At 39.9% G+C, this 22,515-nt stretch overlaps 1 protein-coding gene across 1 annotated transcript in view; it reads left to right on the plus strand.

Annotated features, from left to right (window-relative positions):
* LOC117521216 overlaps positions 1-22,515 on the plus strand; it is a 215,906-nt gene that overhangs the window by 147,469 nt on the left and 45,922 nt on the right. Inside the window, exons 9-11 of the mRNA XM_034182558.1 lie at positions 9,937-9,996; positions 13,431-13,478; positions 16,044-16,155. Coding sequence (XP_034038449.1) covers positions 9,937-9,996; positions 13,431-13,478; positions 16,044-16,155 — 220 coding nt within the window. The remainder of the gene's footprint in view (positions 1-9,936; positions 9,997-13,430; positions 13,479-16,043; positions 16,156-22,515) is intronic.

Raw genomic sequence — 22,515 nt, forward strand, 5'->3', positions numbered from 1 at the left:
CGCTGCGCCTGACCACAACTCCTTTTTTATATCAACACAGCTATGGGGGTGCAGATAATCACAATTTTACTTGTTATTTACATCAAGTGGCTGCTAGATGGGAAAACCACAACTGCACAAGATGGAAACGAGTGACACTTGTAGTGCTTTGTGCTGGGTGGAAGATAAGGCCCTCAAAGGACAGGTTCCCCGATATAAAAACCAAGTTAAACTAAAACAGTGTCATCAATCAAACCTCTGAGTGCTCCATTCTAGAACTGGAAAATTTCTGCTTCAGTGAGTAAAAGTACCATCAAATACTTGTTGCATCCACCCACTAAACCAGTTGATTCTCATTAGTTTCTTCAGGCAGGGAGATTAGTTCATCAGAAGGCGAGTTTCCGTAACTCTCCTAGTTTTGTAAACTGAAGTAGTGAATTAAAAACACACTGAATGGAATTTTTTCAAAAAGACTTTCAAATATAGCAAAAAATGTTTTTACACTCACTCAGGTGTTTTTTTTTTTTTTTTTTTCAGGTGATTTGAAAAAGCTTTCAAAAATTGGCTTTTTTTTCACTATTGCAGGTCACATGACATACAGAAAGTGTCACATGACATTTTGAAATACATGGTGCAGTATGTGTGGATGAAGTAAGAGACAGAGAGCTTGTTAAACATATGTTCCAGCAATCCAATGTTCCAGCAATGTTGGGTTAAAAACAGAACAAAATGGCAGTATTTAGCAAGACTTACCATTTCATCACCATGACTATTGGATTTAAAGTTCTCGCAAGAGCCTCGCTAGAATGACAGTTACAACAAGATCACACAACCTAACATTCACATTCAATCACTCAACAGAAACACTGTCATTTCACTATTCTGCTGTGTCAACATTCTGATAAGATCACTACACTGTGCGCAAATCTGTAATAGAATCCCAGCTAGCGAAATCACCTGTTGTGCGTCCACAGATAGGAGCAATACCTGGTTCGACTTCTACTCACTGAGCTCTACTCCAGTCACCTTCAACCAGAGGTCACTCACCCTACCCCTGGAGATCTGGGGTAGGGTGAAAAAAACAAAACACCAAGAACTCCATCCAACTATGGGTGTATTTTTGAAAATACCATTTTAGATGAACTCTTTACAAGTCTTAGAAGATATCCTCAACAAAAATAGAAATACAACACTTTCAATACAATTTCAATATATTTTATTAATATAGCGCCAAATCAGCGCTGCACCAAGGCGCTTCCTGCAAGTAAGGTCTAACCTTACCAACCCCCTTGAGCAAACACACAGGTGACAGTGTTCGGGGACTTTAGGTGGTTGAATAGGTCAGGCTTTGTTCCCATTTTCATGACCTGAAGAAAAAATTCTAAGACTTCTGTGCAAACAAAAGGCTTATTTATCTTGTGTTGTTCACAGTTTTGTTAGAATCCTTGTGTCTGAGCACTTCATGTTTGCCAAGATCATCTTTCCACCCCATAGGTGTGTCATATCAAGATGTTGATTAAACGGCAACAGGTCTGCTTTGGAATGGTCACATTAAACGGCCTCTCTAAAATATGCAGTTTTTTGTTATGTTTTATCACATAACACAATGTCACAGATGCCACACATTATAGTATTGTGGATAACTGAAAGAAATCCTTCAAATGGTGATGCAAGCACCAAATTTGGCACCAACACACCTTAGACATTACTGTTTTTAAGGCAAGGTGTCCACTTGAATATTCAATATATACAACCCCTGGCAAAAATTATGGAATCACCGGCCTCGGAGGATGTTCATTCAGTTGTTTAATTTTGTAGAAAAAAAGCAGATCACAGACATGACACAAAACTAAAGTCAGTTCAAATGGCAACTTTCTGGCTTTAAGAAACACTATAAGAAATCAAGAAAAAAAATTGTGGCAGTCAGTAACGGTTACTTTTTAGACCAAGCAGAGGGAAAAAAATATGGAATCACTCAATTCTGAATCATGAAAAACAAAAGAACGCTCCAACACACTTAATGAGTGACAAACAGTACTCTTCATCAATCTGGCTCCAACTTTCTCTGATTGCTGTTGCCAGATCAGCTTTGCAGGTTGGAGCCTTGTCATGGACCATTTTCTTCAACTTCCACCAAAGATTTTCAATTGGATTAAGATCCAGACTATTTGCAGGCCATGACATTGACCCTATGTGTCTTTTTGCAAGGAATGTTTTCACAGTTTTTGCTCTATGGCAAGATGCATTATCATCTTGAAAAATGATTTCATCATCCCCAAACATCCTTTCAATTGATGGGATAAGAAAAGTGTCCAAAATATCAACGTAAACTTGTGCATTTATTGATGATGTAATGACAGCCATCTCCGCAGTGCCTTTATCTGACATGCAGCCCCATATCATCAATGACTGTGGAAATTTATATGTTCTCTTCAGGCAGTCATCTTTATAAATCTCATTGGAGCGGCACCAAACAAAAGTTCCAGCATCATCACCTTGCCCAATGCAGATTCGAGATTCATCACTGAATATGACTTTCATCCAGTCAACCACAGTCCACGATTGCTTTTCCTTAGCCCATTGTAACCTTGTTTTTTTCTGTTTAGGTGTTAATGATGGCTTTCATTTAGCTTTTCTGTATGTAAATCCCATTTCCTTTAGGCAGTTTCTTACAGTTCGGTCACAGACATTGACTCCAGTTTCCTCCCATTCGTTCCTCATTTGTTTTGTTGTGCATTTTCGATTTTTGAGACATATTGCTTTAAGTTTTCTGTCTTGATGCTTTGATGTCTTCCTTGGTCTACCAGTATGTTTGCCTTTAACAACCTTCCCATGTTGTTTGTATTTGGTCGAGAGTTTAGACACAGCTGACTGTGAACAACTAACATCTTTTGCAACATTGCGTGATGATTTACCCTCTTTTAAGAGTTTGATAATCCTCTCCTTTGTTTCAATTGACATCTCTCGTGTTGGAGCCATGATTCATGTCAGTCCACTTGGTGCAACAGCTCTCCAAGATGTGATCACTCCTTTTTAGATGCAGACTAATGAGCAGATCTGATTTGATGCAGGTGTTAGTTTCAGGGATGAAAATTTACAGGGTGATTCCATAATTTATTCCTCAGAATTGAGTGAGTCCATATTTTTTTTTCCTCTGCTTGGTCTAAAAAGTAACCATTATGACTGCCACAATTTTTTTTTCTTGATTTCTTATAGTCTTTCTTAAAGCCAGAAAGTTGCCATTTGAATGACTTTAGTTTTGTGTCATGTCTGTGATCTGCTTTTTCTACAAAATTAAACAAAAAATGATTTTTTTTTTTTTTTTTTTTTTTTTTTTTTTTGCCAGCTTGCACTCGGCTGAGACGGACGCATTTTTCTCTTCTCCCTCCTTCCTTATCTTTCCTGCTTCTGTGGCGTGTTGTCTGTGAGGCTGCAGCTTTGCTCTTCTGGAAAACAACAAAAATGGATCTGTTAAAGTGGTCTCTGAACGCAATTGACACTATTTATTCCATAAGACATTCGGGGGCGGAGGACCCGACCTGTCCTGCCGGGCGCATGTGATGGGTTACGTGATGGACTCGTGGAGGAGATGGCAGGTCATGTGCCTTTACACTCTTTCTGTGGAGGACGTCGAAGATGTGTATATATTTGGCTTGGTGGTGACCGGATTTCTGCTGTGTGGAGCGGGCATGGCGCTAGTTTACCGGAAAATTAAGAAAGTGGAGGCAGCATTAATTGGGCCATGCAGGCTGCCCTACATGATTGATTCGATTGGGAAGGCAGTGGCTGCGCAGTCGGTGGGTGTTAACCGCACGCTGGAAAACATCTCGGGCAGGATTGCAGCTCTGGAAACCCGCTTTGACCATCAGTAAAGACCACATCCTACATTCAGATGTATTGAGAGCCACTCTGTTCTCAGAACTGTGGAATCTTTCAGGCATCTGCTAATCTGGATATTCATTTGGCTTCCCCAAACATAGCTGCACTTCAAGGCCGCTGTGATAAAAAACCTCCTCAAGAAGATCAACACTTAAGCCTCGCTCCCTGGTCATCCCCCTCCCCTCAGCTTCTCCAGCTCTGACGTTGACTGTGGACAGTGAACTGCTCAGGGCTGAGCCCCTCCCCCTTCCAGGATTGTTGGACAAGGCAGTTGACGGTGCCTAATAGGCTGCCTCCGGAGTGTTCTGATAAACTGGACCTTCAAATCTCGGCTGTCGTCCTGCTTCTTTGTTTGTCTGTGTGATTATTGTTTTTCTGTGCTGATGGGGTTTTTTTTCCTCATTGCTGCTGTGTAACGCAGCAGCTATGAGGGTTTTTTTTCTCTTTCTTCCCTTGTGTGTGCTTTTTTTTTATATGTGTTCATGTACCGGGCCGGCTTATGTGTGTTATGTGTTACGTGTGTGTCGTCTGTTGTCATGAGGCCAGTCATGGTTTGCTCAGCCCTGCTGTTGACCAAGGCAGGGATGTACATCTGGAGCTGGTCCCCGGGCGCCTAATGGCGACTTCTGCTCCTAATTGGCAATTAGGATAGGTTAAATGCAGTAGACACATTTCATTGTGCAGGGAACATGTTCTTTTGTGCATATGACAATAAAATTCTTTTGAATCCTTGAATCCTTGAACTGAATGAACATCCTCCGAGGCCGGTGATTCCATAATTTTTGCCAGGGGTTGTAGCCGGGTAGGGGTCAGTTGAATAATTACACATGGGTCCAAATTTAAAATTACTTGAATCATGTTAAAAACTATACCACATTATTCATCAGATCATAAAGATTCCAAACAAGTATAGTTTGGACTATCTATGACTGAATTATATGGAGTTATGGGGTAAAAATAGCAAAAATTGTGAGAAAGGTCAATTTCAGTTTGTACAAGGTTTCAAACTTAAAGTTGCTGCAATTTTGGTAAGACATGATGCAAATTGTTTGTTGCGCAAAACTTTTGACTCATGTATAATTCTTCAGTTGACCCCTACCTGGCTGCCTATTGAAAATTCAATCAATCAATCAATCAATTTTTTTATATAGCGCCAAATCACAACAAACAGTTGCCCCAAGGCGCTTTATATTGTAAGGCAAGGCCATACAATAATTATGTAAAACCCCAACGGTCAAAACGACCCCCTGTGAGCAAGCACTTGGCTACAGTGGGAAGGAAAAACTCCCTTTTAACAGGAAGAACCTCCAGCAGAACCAGGCTCAGGGAGGGGCAGTCTTCTGCTGGGACTGGTTGGGGCTGAGGGAGGAGACCAGGAAAAAGACATGCTGTGGAGGGGAGCAGAGATCGATCATTAATGATTAAATGCAGAGTGGTGCATACAGAGCAAAAGAGAAGAAACAGTGCATCATGGGAACCCCCCAGCAGTCTACGTCTATAGCAGCATAACTAAGGATGGTTCAGGGTCACCTGATCCAGCCCTAACTATAAGCTTTAGCAAAAAGGAAAGTTTTAAGCCTAATCTTAAAAGTAGAGAGGGTGTCTGTCTCCCTGATCTGAATTGGGAGCTGGTTCCACAGGAGAGGAGCCTGAAAGCTGAAGCTCTGCCTCCCATTCTACTCTTACAAACCCTAGGAACCTACAAGTAAGCCTGCAGTCTGAGAGCGAAGCGCTCTATTGGGGTGATATGGTACTATGAGGTCCCTAAGATAAGATGGGACCTGATTATTCAAAACCTTATAAGTAAGAAGAAGAATTTTAAATTCTATTCTAGAATTAACAGGAAGCCAATGAAGAGAGGCCAATATGGGTGAGATATGCTCTCTCCTTCTAGTCCCCGTCAGTACTCTAGCTGCAGCATTTGAATTAACTGAAGGCTTTTTAGGGAACTTTTTAGGACAACCTGATAATAATGAATTACAATAGTCCAGCCTAGAGGAAATAAATGCATGAATTAGTTTTTCAGCATCACTCTGAGACAAGACCTTTCTGATTTTAGAGATATTGCGTAAATGCAGAAAAGCAGTCCTACATATTTGTTTAATATGCGCTTTGAATGACATATCCTGATCAAAAATGACTCCAAGATTTCTCACAGTATTACTAGAGGTCAGGGTAATGCCATCCAGAGTAAGGATCTGGTTAGACACCATGTTTCTAAGATTTGTGGGGCCAAGTACAATAACTTCAGTTTATCTGAGTTTAAAAGCAGGAAATTAGAGGTCATCCATGTCTTTATGTCTGTAAGACAATCCTGCAGTTTAGCTAATTGGTGTGTGTCCTCTGGCTTCATGGATAGATAAAGCTGGGTATCATCTGCGTAACAATGAAAATTAAGCAATACCGTCTAATAATACTGCCTAAGGGAAGCATGTATAAAGTGAATAAAATTGGTCCTAGCACAGAACCTTGTGGAACTCCATAATTAACTTTAGTCTGTGAAGAAGATTCCCCATTTACATGAACAAATTGTAATCTATTAGGCTTTTTTATAGAGCAACAGACTCTTTTTCCAGGCTAAGTGAGATCTTCTAAATTAGTGAGACGCCATTTCCTCTCCAACTTACGGGTTATCTGCTTTAAGCTACGAGTTTGTGAGTTATACCACGGAGTCAGGCACTTCTGATTTAAAGCTCTCTTTTTTAGAGGAGCTACAGCATCCAAAGTTGTCTTCAATGAGGATGTAAAACTATTGACGAGATACTCTATCTCACTTACAGAGTTTAGGTAGCTACTCTGCACTGTGTTGGTATATGGCATAGAAAACATAAAGAAGGAATCATATCCTTAAACCTAGTTACAGCGCTTTCTGAAAGACTTCTAGTGTAATGAAACTTATTCCCCACTGCTGGGTAGTCCATCAGAGTAAATGTAAATGTTATTAAGAAATGATCAGACAGAAGGGAGTTTTCAGGGAATACTGTTAAGTCTTCTATTTCCATACCATAAGTCAGAACAAGATCTAAGATATGATTAAAGTGGTGGGTGGACTCATTTACTTTTTGAGCAAAGCCAATAGAGTCTAATAATAGATTAAATGCAGTGTTGAGGCTGTCATTCTCAGCATCTGTGTGGATGTTAAAATCGCCCACTATAATTATCTTATCTGAGCTAAGCACTAAGTCAGACAAAAGGTCTGAAAATTCACAGAGAAACTCACAGTAACGACCAGGTGGACGATAGATGATAACAAATAAAACTGGTTTTTGGGACTTCCAATTTGGATGGACAAGACTAAGAGTCAAGCTTTCAAATTAATTAAAGCTCTGTCTGGGTTTTTGATTAATTAATAAGCTAGTCTGTGGTGCAGTTGAAGGTGCTATATTATTTTTTCTTTTTGAATTTTTATGCTTAAATAGATTTTTGCTGGTTATTGGTTGTCTGGGAGCAGGCACCGTCTCTACGGGGATGGGGTAATGAGGGGATGGCAGGGGGGAGAGAAGCTGCAGAGAGGTGTGTAAGACTACAACTCTGCTTCTGGTCCCAACCCTGGATAGTCACGGTTTGGAGGATTTAAGAAAATTGGCCAGATTTCTAGAAATGAGAGCTGCCTCCATCCAAAGTGGGATGGATGCCGTCTCTCCTAACAAGACCAGGTTTTCCCCAGAAGCTTTGCCAATTATCTATGAAGCCCACCTCATTTTTTGGACACCACTCAGACAGCCAGCAATTCAAGGAGAACATGCGGCTAAACATGTCACTCCCGGTCCGATTGGGGAGGGGCCCAGAGAAAACTACAGAGTCCGACATTGTTTTTGCAAAGTTACACACCAATTTAATGTTAATTTTAGTGACCTCCGATTGGCGTAACCGGGTGTCATTACTGCCGACGTGAATTACAATCTTACCAAATTTACGCTTAGCCTTAGCCAGCAGTTTCAAATTTCCTTCAATGTCGCCTGCTCTGGCCCCCGGAAGACAATTGACTATGGTTGCTGGTGTCGCTAACTTCACATTTCGCAAAACAGAGTCGCCAATAACCAGAGTTTGATCCTCGGCGGGTGTGTCGTCGAGTGGGGAAAAACGGTTAGAGATGTGAACGGGTTGGCGGTGTACACGGGGCTTCTGTTTAGGGCTACGCTTCCTCCTCACAGTCACCCAGTCAGCCTGCTTTCCCGGCTGCTCGGGACTAACGGCGGCTAAGCTACCTTGGTCCGCACCGACTACAGGGGCCTGGCTAGCTGTAGAATTTTCCACGGTGCGGAGCCGAGTCTCCAATTCGCCCAGCCTGGCCTCCAAAGCTACGAATAAGCTACACTTATTACAAGTACCATTACTGCTAAAGGAGGCCGAGGAATAACTAAACATTTCACACCCAGAGCAGAAAAGTGCGGGAGAGACAGGAGAAGTGGACACAAAATTCAAGTGGACACTCTGCTTTTTTCAAAACAGTAATGTCTAAGGAGTATCTGTGCCAAATTTGGTGCTTGCATCACCATTTGGAGGATTCCTCTGTAAATATTCCCTTATCTGTTGCACTATTATGAGTAAGTGTGAAATTAACATTACCATAAGATGTCTCCAGCGTTACTTCTAGTAGTACATCTAACTGGCCTCACAACTGCAGACCATGTGTAACCATGCGAGCCCAGGAGCATCAGTTCTTGCTTTCTCACTCACTAAAGATTTATTTGTAAGATCGCCTGTGCATTGTAAAGTGGGCTTTTATGTGCAGTAATCGTGCTGATTAATCAGTATCTTGATAAATCACACCTGCCAGGTAGATGGATTATCTTTGCAAAGGTGAAGTGCTCATTAACATGAATTTTAACAATTTTTACAAATTTTATGAATTTTAATGAAAAAAAAATTACAATTTTTTTTTACAAAAATTACGAATTTTAACAGATTTTAACAGGTAGATGGATTATCTTTGCAAAAGTGAAGCACTCATTAACACAAATTTTAACTAATGAGCAGAGATACCCATTTTCATGTGAAGAGCAGTTTTCAGTTTGCTTACATCTGTAAATAGTACCATACTTCATTTAATAATACCACTAGAAACATACTTATACTGTACGTAAACATAAAATGTATTAATAACCACATTATAAAATTTAAAGTTTTGGTAAAATGTGGTTTGAGTTCATTTGGACCTCCAGTAATACTCCAGTAATACTTCCTGTTGAGCAGTTTGTTAAAAAAGGGTATTTTTCCTGTATGACACTGTTGTCAAAGGTGAGTACATCAGCCAGAGATTTGATTTCTAATACTGTTTTAGTATGACTGAGATGGTTAAACACAAAAGGGACATGTCCTTTTTATAGGTCAAACTGAATAAGCGGTAGCGAGCTTAGTTATGCAGTTCGGACACCAGATATCCAACACTCTGACCTTTTGGTTCATATCATTTGATGGAGCTGCTAGGAATCCACGGACCTGTTGTGTGGTTCAATCCAAAGCTTTCTCTCCCTCTCCTCCTCCTTTCTACCTCTCTGTATCTTAGTTTCTGTGATGATGAAAGATGCAGAGAGAGAGATTAATCACTTGCCATGCCATTTGATCTCTGAATGAGGCCAGATCAATCGACATGGGGAAGACAATGCCCAAAGTTAACCAGCTGACAGAGAGAGAGAGAGAGAGAGAGGTTAGGAGCAACAGATAGTTGAGATAAATGTGAGTGAATATCCAGAGTTGAGGCATTCACTTATTGTTAGTTGAAGCAGTTGAGATGTAGAGTTGCAGATTAAATATCTGCTTTCTTAATGCTCAGAGAACCAGCGTTTGCATTCCTCAAGCACTGTTGACAATCAATAGTGATTTAAGCAGAATTGATTCGGCAGCACTACTGTAGGGTTTGCATAGCGCCTTTGCTCTAGAAGATAAAATGACACCTCGAAAACATTTATTCAGTCTTTATTGATGTAGTCAGGTTTTTTTTTCCTATTTCATCAGACGTGTTTCTTTTCTTTTAAACGCTTGGTGTTAAAAAGCCGCAGCCTGTAATAGTGCAGAAAGGTTTTGCTCTATTAAGGTACTTAATATTTATTTGAATCGACCTCCAATCCAATGCAGGTCCCAACCAGTCAGCAGAAGGAAGGGATCTATGATGTCCCAAAGCGCCATTTCTTGACTGTAGGTGGTTTTATTAATTTATTTTTGTTAGTAGTAGTATTATTTGTTTCATCACTTTTCTAAAGTGCAAACCTCTCTTTGAGATCCTCTTGAAGGAAGCACCTTAAACCTCCTGGGGTTCATTTTTCTGAATTAAATTGACTGAAAACGATGAAACAAAGTTGTATCGTGTCTAACTTCCTTTTACAGGTGGCACTGATTGATTGATTGATTGATTGCTCAAAGCCAGATGCATCAGCAATTGCATATAGTTTTGGAGGTGCAGCCTTTGCATTCAAACTGCAGTCCTGTGCAAAATTTGGCACATCACAGACAGATGGTTGAGACAAAATTGTGAAAGAAATCAGTAGCGGTGTGCACAAATCAAATGGTGAGTGTTGCGTCTTCCTCAGAGGATGGAGACGAGAGGTTTGCAGGTGGGTTGGGTGTTCCATTGAGCTGCATGAAGTGTAGTCATGGCTACAAGGTCACCAAACACCTTTGAATTCTTTGTGAATTAGTGATGCCATATTAAATGGTTCTGTGTGGTCTTGATATTTGGTCTGTCCATACTGGGACCACTTTTATCACTGGCTAACACACAACCCTTCAACCGTGTTTAACCCATATTGGATCCAAATACTTTGACATCAATTTTTACGGCATTCAGTTTGACCTTATAAAGTCACCTAAAGTCAAACATCATATGAGCAATGGAAAGGTGATACAGTATATGATTTCACATTAGTGTTGAACAGTAGTGTGGCCATGCTGCTCTCTAGACCTGAATCTTGCAGATCTCATAAGTTGAGTAGGTTCTGATTAGTACTTGGCTGGGAGACCACATGGGAGCACCAGGGGTTGTGTGTGGTCTTTTTTTTTCAGTGTAGAAAGGGCATCTCTGGTATGACTCTTGTGCCAATAGCCCATGGAGACCTGAACTGGAACTGCTGTGGTGATCCTGAGCAATCAGGGGCAGCCAAAAGACATAATATAACCACAAGTGTACTGTACCTTTGACCAATTCATAGAAATAGCCAGAGATGGGAGTAAGTCACCATTAAGTCATTCTCAAATTATGAATCAGCAAGTCCCAAGACAAATCTCAAGTCATAATGACCACCAATTGTTTGCAAGCTGACTTGAAACTTGACTTGGGACTTGCTGATTCATGACTTGAGAATGACTTGACAGTGACTTACTCCCACCACTGGAAATAGCTATTCTAAAGGAGTTTGACCTGTCAAGGTAACCCAAGGTTAAAAGGTTAGAAAACCAATAGAAGGGTCATATATGAATTCATATTTGCGAGTAATCTCAACCATTGGCATATCTTTTAGCAATACAAGAAATAAGTCGTATAAAGGCCTGCAGGTCTGTTGGTGCCGATGCTTATCCCAAGATTCCAACTCCCCCTGGAGAGTACACAATTCTAATGTTATTTCCCCATACAAGGTCTCTACCCATTTACAGCTAAGTAGACTATGACAATGCAAACGAACACACATCCACATATTGGTAGCCCAACTCCTTATCCCACTGAGCTAAATCCTCTGCTTATCTTTCACAATTTTCTAATAATTATCATTTTCACTAACCCCATCTATAGTTTCTGACCTTAGCTGTGACGCTGACTTTTAGCTACATTGCCAAAATAAAATCACTTCGTCATTAGCTCAGTTATTCCACCCATTTTGATCCAAATCAGATCAAAACTCTGTGATTTTGTTCATACAAGGACAAATGGATGCACAGAACTGAAAACAACATCCCCACGTGAGATACAGCATGCAGGTGTTCCAAAATAAATAATTGAATAATGACACAAACAGCAAATATACGAGTATATTTAACAGCAAATTGATTTTATAAGAAATTAGCTTTTTTTATTTTGATTTCATCAGACTGAAAGTATACTGTATTATATTTTATCATGGTAGATTTTTTATTTATTTATTTTTTAAGGTCATCACTACCATGCAGTGGCCTTGCCGCCCCATCTCTCACTTTAGTCAAACATTTATTCGGTGAGCTTTGCACGCGTCCTCTGGAAAGATCCCTGGCACAGCATCTCTCTCTCTCTCTCTCTCTCTCTCTCTCTCTCTCTCTTTCTCTCTGTCTCTCTCTTTCTTTCAATCTTTTTATCTCTCTCTTGCTCTCTCTTTCTCTGTTCTTTGTGTGCTTGTTTCTCAGCATATCAAGCAGATAAACTGTTCCGGGCCTTTGCTATCTCACCCAAACAGCCCATGCCAGTATAAGTTGCAGCGCTTCCATATCTCTAAGTGTTACTGCTTGTCTGTTCATTCAGTTGGAGCTTTTTGAGAGCCTGGAGCTCCCCTGATGTATGTCAGTGCCTGCAGGGAGACCCCTGTGCGTATAGTGTTTACCTTCTGCAAAGTCCGGCTCATTCTGCGCACCTTTTGTGGTTGCAAAGCGCCGTGCAAACTGATATCCCGTTATGTCCCGGCCAATTTATGGAGGACATAATCAGCAATCTACCAGCAATGCTGATTGTTATAATTTGTCCCTTTTAAAAATGGATTCTGTTTATTTATGTAAGTCCTGTGTTTTGTGTTTTTGTGCTTTATAGTGATTCATTGTCTGCTTGTGCATGGCCCCAAAGTCATTTCATGCAATATAGCCATTCCATAGTCTCCTCCATAGCTGTGTCTCCTGTCTGCAGTTGTGCAAGTGGACAACAGAGGGCACATGAGCAGGGGTCACATCATAGAGTTGGATATAGCGAAGCGAGAGGGCAGAGTCAGGCCTGGCAATGTGCCGTCAAGGAGCAAGAGGGCAAAAAATGTATTAAAATATTCTATTTTAATTAAAACGCGATCTAAAAATAGGTAGGTACAGCATTTACTTACTCAACACACACTCTGTTTTGCACATCCAGGTCCTTTTGCCCTCTTTGGTAATGGCGGCCGTGCCCCCATGTAGGCACGGCAGTGTTATGTTAGCAGGATAGGGAGTGCGGACTCTAGCTTTGCTATATCCAACTCTATGGGTCATGTCCACCTACAGGTGGAGGTGGCCTCATTGTCTCGGCTGGGTGGTTCAAGGAGCTTTTTCCCTCCGGGTAATCATTCATTCTGTAAAATAAACCCAATTCTTTGCTTGCAGACTGGAATCACCAAGATAAAGCAGCCCCGACTCTCATGATTGGCAGACATAAGAATATCTAATCAGAGCCTGTTTTATAGGACTGAATAGCCTTTTACCCACTCAATTATAGTGGGCCATGAAAGATTCACTTGAGATCCTTTTTCTGAAATGAGGGGATAGTTGTTTCTTGCCATCCACAGCACAGCTCCCTTGTGAATAGACTCATTCCCTCATCCACTCACCCATGCACCCAGCATTCACAGATGGATTAGTGGGTTCATGACAGTGAAAGTGTCATTGTGGTGATGTAACACTGCTTTGTTTTTACCTTTTCCTTCAACCCACAGAATATCAACCACTTTGATCTTTTCGGCGACATGTCAACGCCTCCTTCGGTAAGCGCTGCCACCTCCAGTGACCTTCTTCATGCATTGCAGTCACATTTTACCTGTAACTAGTGTGTTGAGTACCTGTCGCTTTGTGAAGTTATATAATACATGTAGTGATGTTTAAAAGAAAAACAGTACGAATATATTATGTCAAAGCCATTTTGTTAAACTGTTCGTACTTGTGAAAGAAAGTGTATCAGGTAAACACGTCCTAGAGCAGCCAGTGTACAATTGTCCATGACTGAATGCTGATTCTTCTACATTCAGCTCAACAACTTTTGTTTGCTGTTCAGATTTTATGATTGTTGTTTGCAAAACAGAGCTTAGTGGCTTAGTGGTTAGCACTGTTGCCTCACAGCAAAAAGGATGTGGGATTCCTTCCGAACCTGGTCCTTTCTGTATTGAGTTTGCATGTTCTCCCCGTGTTTGATAGGGTTTCCTCTGATAGTGCAGCAGATAACTGAAACAATCCTTCACTTGGTGATACAAGCATCATCATTTGGCATGAATGTTCTTCATAAATCAGTGTTTGAGAAAAAAGTGCGGGCCACTTGAAAATCCAATATGGCAGCCAGGTAGGGGTCAATGAAGAATTAGACAGGGGTCAAAATTTTAAAAAGGCTCCAATCATATTGAAAGCAATACCACATTATGTGTCTGATCACAAAGATTCCAAAAAGGTATAGTTTGGACTATCTATAATTGAATGTTATGAAGTTATGTGGTAAAAACAGCAAGAATGGTGACAAAGGTCAGTTTCAGTTTATACAGGAGTCAAAAGTTAAAGTTGCCCAAATTTTGGTAAAAGGTGGTGCAAATTATTGGTTGAGCTAATAGGATTAATAAATGGAATAGTTTTGACTGTATTGAATGCTTGGTTTGCAAAGTACATGTCAAACAATGTCGACGTACGTTGGATTCTATGGCATGTGACATCGTATGTTACCCTGTAATGTGACAACTGAGCATGACACATGGTGCAAGCTATTCCTTTTTAAAACCCTATTAACTCAACCAATAATTTGCATCACATTTTACAGCGATTGGAGCAACTTTAACTTTTGACCCCTGTACAAACTGAAATTGACCTTTGTCACCATTCTTGCTGTTTTTACCCCTTAACTCCATAACATTCAGTCATAGATAATCCAAACTATATCTTTTTGGAATATTTATGATAAGACAAATAATGTGTTATACTTTTCAATATGATTAGAGCATTTTTAAATTTTGACCCCTGTGTAATTCTTCATTGACCCCTACCTGGCCGCCATATTGGATTTTCAAGTGGCTCACACTTTTTTTCTCAAACACTGATTTATGAAGAACATTCATGCCAAATCTGATGCTTGTATCACCAAGTGAACAATTCTGGCCAAAAATCAAACTTATCTGCTCCACTATGAGTGCTGCGGCGGCGTCCTATTTCACTGGTATACAAATATTTAAAAGTTGTCTGCTTCAGAAATAAAATGTGCTATTTATTATGGATTTTGGCATGTTGAATTCAAATATGACAATAAAAATGGCTAATTGGCTACTGTTTCCAAGATATACAATGTTTTACATTTTGCATCTACATAATTATATTGTGTTAACAGTAGAGTTTTCTTGAAAAATCATAAACATGGGTCTTTTTTATGTTTCTCTAACTGTTTGAATAATATTTCACCTGTTCTCTTTTTGTAACACTTTAAAAATCAGCAAAAGGGTTATATATTAATCCTTAGTAGCCCAGTAGTAGCATTTCTTAAAACTACAGCCAATAAACAATTTCAAACATTTTCATTCTCCGTGGCCCAAAATTAGTAAAGTTTGACTATCTTTATTTCAGAAGCATTTTGGCTGTAGACCAGTGAAGACATGCAGGTTATGACTCTAAATTGTCTGTAAGTGTGATTCAGAGTGGGACTAGGTTTGTCCCTTTGTCTTCATGTGACACTGCGATAGACTGGCATCCTGTCCAGTTTGTACCCCGCCTATTGCCCAACAATCGCTGGGACATGTTTCAGCTCCCCCGTGGCCCTGAATTGGAATAAGCGCATATAGAAACTGAATGAAAACCGAGTGCGGTAGAGTACTACACTCTGGGCTTCAGGCTATCTGTCCTGTCAGAACATGATCCCACAGAGGTTCAATCAGAGTAAGTGAGGCAGTATTATGCATATTTTGGGGTGTGTAGATGCTAAGTAAATAGCAATCGTAGAAAAAAATATGATGAAAGATTTATTAAATGTTATGTCTTGTACTGTTACAAGTATTATTATTATTGCTTATCCTTGCACACTGTTTGATGAACATTTTCCTCTACTTGCACCCATCTTGTGTGTGTTTTTAAGAGCTGACGTAACATGTGAATTTTTCCTCTGTGAGATCAATAAAGTTGATCTTATCTTATTGCATTTTAGTTCAACGGTAGAAACGCATGCTGCACTGCCACAGCTGCAGCTACCTCATGATCTCATATAAATATCCAGCGTCATGCCACGCTCAAGATAAACATGTGATGCGGTGACTTTTAGGTGACTTTGACTAGTGTGGCAGTAACAACATCTGTGTATTTCCTCCCAGATGCCCCCCTCACCTGCCAACACACTGGATCCGAGCAGGAGCAGCCGCCAACAGCAACACGCTGCTGCTGCAGAGATGTACGCCCCCTTCAGCCCAACTTCTGTGCCATCAGGTATCTGCACTGAAATCTGTTCACAGCATTAAACAAAATCGTTAGGGGGTGTATTTGCATGTTTTAGCAGAATGTAAATGTATGTTTTATATTTCACAGTGAAGCCACACAGATGCTGTAAAGAAGGTGGCTCAAACTCGTATTAGGTAGAAGCCATTAAGAGCTTGTCAGTCAGTTAGTAAAAGAAAAAAGTAAAAGTTATTATATTTTATTTTTTACTATATCAAGTATTTACCATGCTTATATGTTACTATATATTCAGTGAGTTTTAGTCACCTGTTTGAGTATGCATGTCAACTGGTCTGAACTGGTTTTATTTGATCAGAATCTAAGGACTTAGGTTCCATCAGGTACCAAATAAGTATGGATTGAAGACAAGAGGTGGAGCTTTCCCTCTGTCTATGGGGAGCAAGTAAGATTCGGTTTGAGAGACTAAAACCCACCCACTGTACCGCCTACATTGTCTGGTATAAAAGCAATTTATCGGCCATGTTCGGGGTCTCTCAGAAGATGTCTCTCTGTGTGTGGCCTGTGTCTCTGGAGACCCGGGCCTGATTTTCAGCATGACTTTCAATAAATTCAAACTCAGGAATATATCAGTTTTGTTCTTTGTAAGGGGCAGTATCTACAATAAGAACAGGCAGAAATAACACTGCAGAGGTTCTAAAACACTAAACGTAATACACAAATATGATAATATCACAACATGCATTAAAATGTAAAAACTATAATGCAATGCTAAAATACCCGTATGAGCAATGTCTTCTTTATAATTTGCAGTTGTTTAATTGGTATCCCAGTGCAAAGTATAATAAATATATAGTTATTTACATTAATTATTAAGATCCTATTGTCTTACTTACAATTTGTACATGTTCAATAAAGCCCCTCTAACAAGCAATTAATCATAAACAATATTTACGCTTATGAGCTTGTGACAAGCGCGGAACTTAGCCTTTAGTGGAAGTTAGCATGCATGCTGACGTCCGCAAAATGTCTTGTAAATCCTTCTAGAGGTGTTATCGAGTTACATAAACAGCGTTTTAAGTTTTAGAAGTGTTTATTTCGCGCTAGCTTTTACATAATATATGACAAAGAGGTTACATCAAACGAAAGGGTTTGCAGCTAGCCTGTGTCGTCACCACGCTAACATCCGCAAACTGTCTTGTAAATCACTTCAGAGGTGTTATTAGGTTCCAAAAACAGTGTTTTCAGTTTTAGAAGTGTTTATTTCTTACCAGCTTTTACAGAATATATGAGAAACATCTCATATAAACACATAAATTAAGCGGTTTTACACAGACCTGCCATTGATGTCACAGTGACACTCTACTCTGATAGGCTGCCAGCCCCACCACTCAAAGAAAAAAAAAATTGAACAGAATGGAACAGAATATGAATGTGACTGTCAAGGTTAGCCATCCTTGAACTTGTCCAAGGTCTGTGTCCCAAGAATGTTCCCTTTTTAAAATGACCACAAACCTTAATACTGCCAAAAATGCAACATGCATCCAGGCCCATAAGTATTTAATGACTGATGTAAATGAAGTGGAAAACATACAACCCCTGGCAAAAATTATGGAATCACCGGTCTCGGAGGATGTTCATTCAGTTGTTTAATTTTGTAGAAAAAAAGCAGATCACAGACATGACACAAAACTAAAGTCATTTCAAATGGCAACTTTCTGGCTTTAAGAAACACTATAAGAAATCAGGAAAAAAAATTGTGGCAGACCAAGGAGAGGGAAAAATATATGGAATCACTCAATTCTGAGGAAAAAATTATGGAATCATGAAAAACAAAAGAACGCTCCAACACATCACTAGTATTTTGTTGCACCACCTCTGGCTTTATAACAGCTTGCAGTCTCTGAGGCATGGACTTAATGAGTGACAAACAGTACTCTTCATCAATCTGGCTCCAACTTTCTCTGATTGCTGTTGCCAGATCAGCTTTGCAGGTTGGAGCCTTGTCATGGACCATTTTCTTCAACTTCCACCAAAGATTTTCAATTGGATTAAGATCCGGACTATTTGCAGGCCATGACATTGACCTTATGTGGCTTTTTGCAAGGAATGTTTTCAGAGTTTTTGCTCTATGGCAAGATGCATTATCATCTTGAAAAATGATTTCATCATCCCCAAACATCCTTTCAATTGATGGGATAAGAAAAGTGTCCAAAATATCAACGTAAACTTTTGCATTTATTGATGATGTAATGACAGCCATCTCCCCAGTGCCTTTACCTGACATGCAGCCCCATATCATCAATGACTGTGGAAATTTACATGTTCTCTTCAGGCAGTCATCTTTATAAATCTCATTGGAACGGCATCAAACAAAAGTTCCAGCATCATCACCTTGCCCAATGTAGATTCGAGATTCATCACTGAATATGACTTTCATCCAGTCATCCACAGTCCACGATTGCTTTTCCTTAGCCCATTGTAACCTTGTTTTTTTCTGTTTAGGTGTTAATGATGGGTTTCGTTTAGCTTTTCTGTATGTAAATCCCATTTCCTTTAGGTGGTTTCTTGCAGTTTGGTCACAGACATTGACTCCAGTTTCCTCTAGTTTCCTCCCATTCGTTCCTCATTTGTTTTGTTGTGCATTTTCGATTTTTGAGACATATTGCTTTAAGTTTTCTGTCTTGACGCTTTGATGTCTTCCTTGGTCTACCAGTATGTTTGCCTTTAACAACCTTCCCATGTTGTTTGTATTTGGTCCAGAGTTTAGACACAGCTGAATGGGAACAACCAACATCTTTTGCAACATTGCGTGATGATTTACCCTCTTTTAAGAGTTTGATAATCCTCTCCTTTGTTTCAATTGACATCTCTCGTGTTGGAGCCATGATTCATGTCAGTCCACTTGGTGCAACAGCTCTCCAAGGTGTGATCACTCCTTTTTAGATGCAGACTAACAAGCAGATCTGATTTGATGCAGGTGTTAGTTTTGGGGATGAAAATTTACAGGGTGATTCCATAATTTATTCCTCAGAATTGAGTGAGTCCATATTTTTTTCCCACTGCTTGGTCTAAAAAGTAACCATTACTGACTGCCACAATTATTTTTCCTGATTTCTTATAGTGTTTCTTAAAGCCAGAAAGTTGCCATTTGAAATGACTTTAGTTTTGTGTCATGTCTGTGATTTGCTTTTTTTCTACAAAATTAAATAACTGAATGAACATCCTCCGAGGCCGGTGATTCCATCATTTTTGCCAGGGTGTTGTAATAATGAGCTGTCTCAGAGAAAATCATGCAGGGGTGGCTGGATGACTGACTCCGATTTTGATTAATTTTTCACCATATATCCTTCAAGTAGACTGATTAGGAACTGGCAAAGTTAGTTTTTCCATCAGGCAAAATTTTACATGAATTTTGGTCAGTTCAAAATTCAATGTCAAAATGGCCTCAGATTATGTTACATTAAAAATATAGTAAAAATGGCCAACTTTGACATATCAGTTCTCAATTCTCGAAAGGTAGATAAAAAATGAGTGTGATTCCTCATACGGGGTGCAGTTACCTTCAAAAACCACTGTTCGTTCTGTGGCATATTTCCTTCTATTTCTGTAATTGACACTTTTTGAATCTTATAGGTGAGCATTGTCAGGGTGAAATCTGGGTGAGCGGAAAATTTGAAGTTTCATTGGAAAATCAGAAAATCAGTCGATTTTCTTAGTAGAGAAGCTTGAATCTTTGACTGGACTGGGTTGCTTGACGTGAGGACATTTTGCTTCAAATCGCAGAAGCTTCCTCAGCTAAAATTCTTGCTCTGGTAGTCTGACTTCTGTCTTGACTCCTGTAGAGAAGAATAAACAGAAGCCCCAAAAGCTGGAGTTTTAAACCTAACCAGACCCCTCCTACCGAGAGGCAGACTCCTATAGCCTAGTGACTAAACAATAGCTCTAATTAGCACCTATTGTGCTCTAGTTAGCACCCTCCTAATGACAGGGCAGCTGTCCCTCCTAATGATGGGACGGACGCCTCTCCTAATGGTTCCCTTGACGACTCTCCTAATGATGTGAATGACTCATTACCATGAACAAATTACTGAAACTGCTGTGACCTGAGTACCCCATTGTAAACAGGGGACAAAATGTGTCTCAGACCCCCTCCCTGGTTAAGGCTGGGTTTTAACTGTTTCACATAGAATGCCTCCTTGACCCCTCTCTCAAACCATTTCTTCTCTCTGGCTAAGATTTTAACTTCCTTGTCCTCAAACGTGTAGTTAGTGTCTTTAAGGTGGAGATGAACTGCAGACTGAGGTCCACTGGCGCCCTCTCTGCGGTGCTGGTATAGCCTTTTGTGTTAGGTATAACCTTCTGGTTAGGTTTAAAACTCCAGCTTTTGGGGCTTCTGTTTATTCTTCTCTACAAGAGTCAAGACAGAAGTCAGACTACCAGAGCAAGAATTTTATCTGAGGAAGCTTCTGCGATTTGAAGCGAACGTCCTCGTGTCAAGCAACCCAGTCCAGTCGAAGATTCAAGCTTCTCTACTATGGAAACCACCTGGACAACTGAGAGCCTACACAGAAACAGTCGATTTTCTGCTTATTTCAGCAAATAAGATGACCTTTCCTATGTTTTCCAGTATGCAGAATTGACTTATATGGTTATTTTGGCGATTAGAGGTCAAGGTCATTGATAAAGGTCAAGGTCATTCTCAAATTTTACAATGTTTGACATATTTTTCTGCTTAACAGGACATTTTAGCACCTGAAATGATAAAATTTAATTTGCAACTACATCAATTGATAGAACATATTGTTAGCATGAAGTTAATTGCTAACATGTACAGTTTTAAGTATCTTCGCATTCCGTGAGGTTTCAAATCAAGCATTCTGAACACAGAAGAAACTGATGACAAAAGACAGCTCATTAAGTGATTTGGAAAAGTTCATTTATCCATCCACTGAGTTGTTAAAAGAAAACTGATAATTTATACAAAAACAATTCTTATATTCAGTTTGTCCAATTACTTATTGGTTCTGAAAATAGAGGGACTTTGTATGAAAATGTCTGTAAAGTCCAAAATTTGAATGTAGTATTTTTGTTGAACCCTTTTGAATTCAAGCTGAAAGTTTACAAAAGGACTTGTTTCATGTACAGAAGCAATATTACAAAAAATGTGTCACTCTTCAGTTATTTATGGGCATGAATACATCATACTTTGCAAACTACTTCCCTAAAATTTATTGGAAATCCTGGGTCATTTGTGTTTTTCCCTCTAATTATTAAAGGGCAGGGAAACATACTTAGATTTAGGTTCATGTATTTGTCAAACAGATCATTGTGAAGCACTTTGGCATTCTGTTCTTCTGCTAACTCAAAGTTAAAGGCTGTGTTATTTAATTTAACAATAGGGATATCTGCATAAACTGCTAGACCTATTATTTTTACTACAAGCAGAATTATCCATTGGTTAGAATGCAGAAGGAAAAAGATTTTTAAAAAATAAATGCACTAACAATATTAGTCACAGAATGAAATACTGTAAATGCTGGCCATGGGTGCTGTCATTTTTTTATGATAAAACAGAAGCAAGTTGAAGAAATGAAAACATCTAGGATAAAAATAACAGCTGATGAGAGATTTTGAGGTGATACTGTCGCTTTAAGGACTTCCTACGGTGCAAGACATCACGCAGCGCTCCCAGGCGCCGTCGTCAGCCTGTTTCAAGCTGAAAACCTCCACATTTCAGGCTCTGTTGATCCAGGACGTCGTGAGAGAACAGAGAAGTTTCAGAAGAAGTCGGTTTCAGCATTTTATCCGGATATTCCACTGTTAAAGGAGATTTTTTTAATGAAAGACGTGCGGGCGGATTGCAGCGTCGGCTCGCAGCCGCCGCGACGCTCCGCCACAGGAAAAACACCTCTGTTGGAAGCCTTAAGGACAAGTTGGAACATGTCCAGCTGTTAAACAATTTCTCATATACTCACTCCACTGAAAGCTATCAAAAGCCGCCCAACACGGAGGTGTTTTTCCTGTGCCGCCGCACCGCACCTGCTGCGTCCGCACGTCTTTCATTAAAAAAATCTCCTTTAACAGTGGAATATCCGGATAAAATGCTGAAACCGACTTCTTCTGAAACTTCTCTGTTCTCTCACGACGTCCTGGACCAATAGAGCCTGAAATGTGGAGGTTTTCAGCTTGAAACAGGCTGACGACGGCGCCTGAGAGCGCTGCGTGATGTCTCGCACCGTGGGAAGTCCTTAAAGCGACAGTATCACCTCAAAATCTCTCATCAGCCGTTAAAATTTTCACCGAAAACCAGCTTAATTTTTCGAACCGTGTCCACTTCGATGTGTCTCACAGGTTTAGAAAAAAGTTTGATCAAACAAAGCGCCAGTCTCT

Source organism: Thalassophryne amazonica, chromosome 12, assembly GCF_902500255.1.
Source record: "Thalassophryne amazonica chromosome 12, fThaAma1.1, whole genome shotgun sequence".
In the NCBI taxonomy this organism is placed as follows: domain Eukaryota; kingdom Metazoa; phylum Chordata; class Actinopteri; order Batrachoidiformes; family Batrachoididae; genus Thalassophryne; species Thalassophryne amazonica.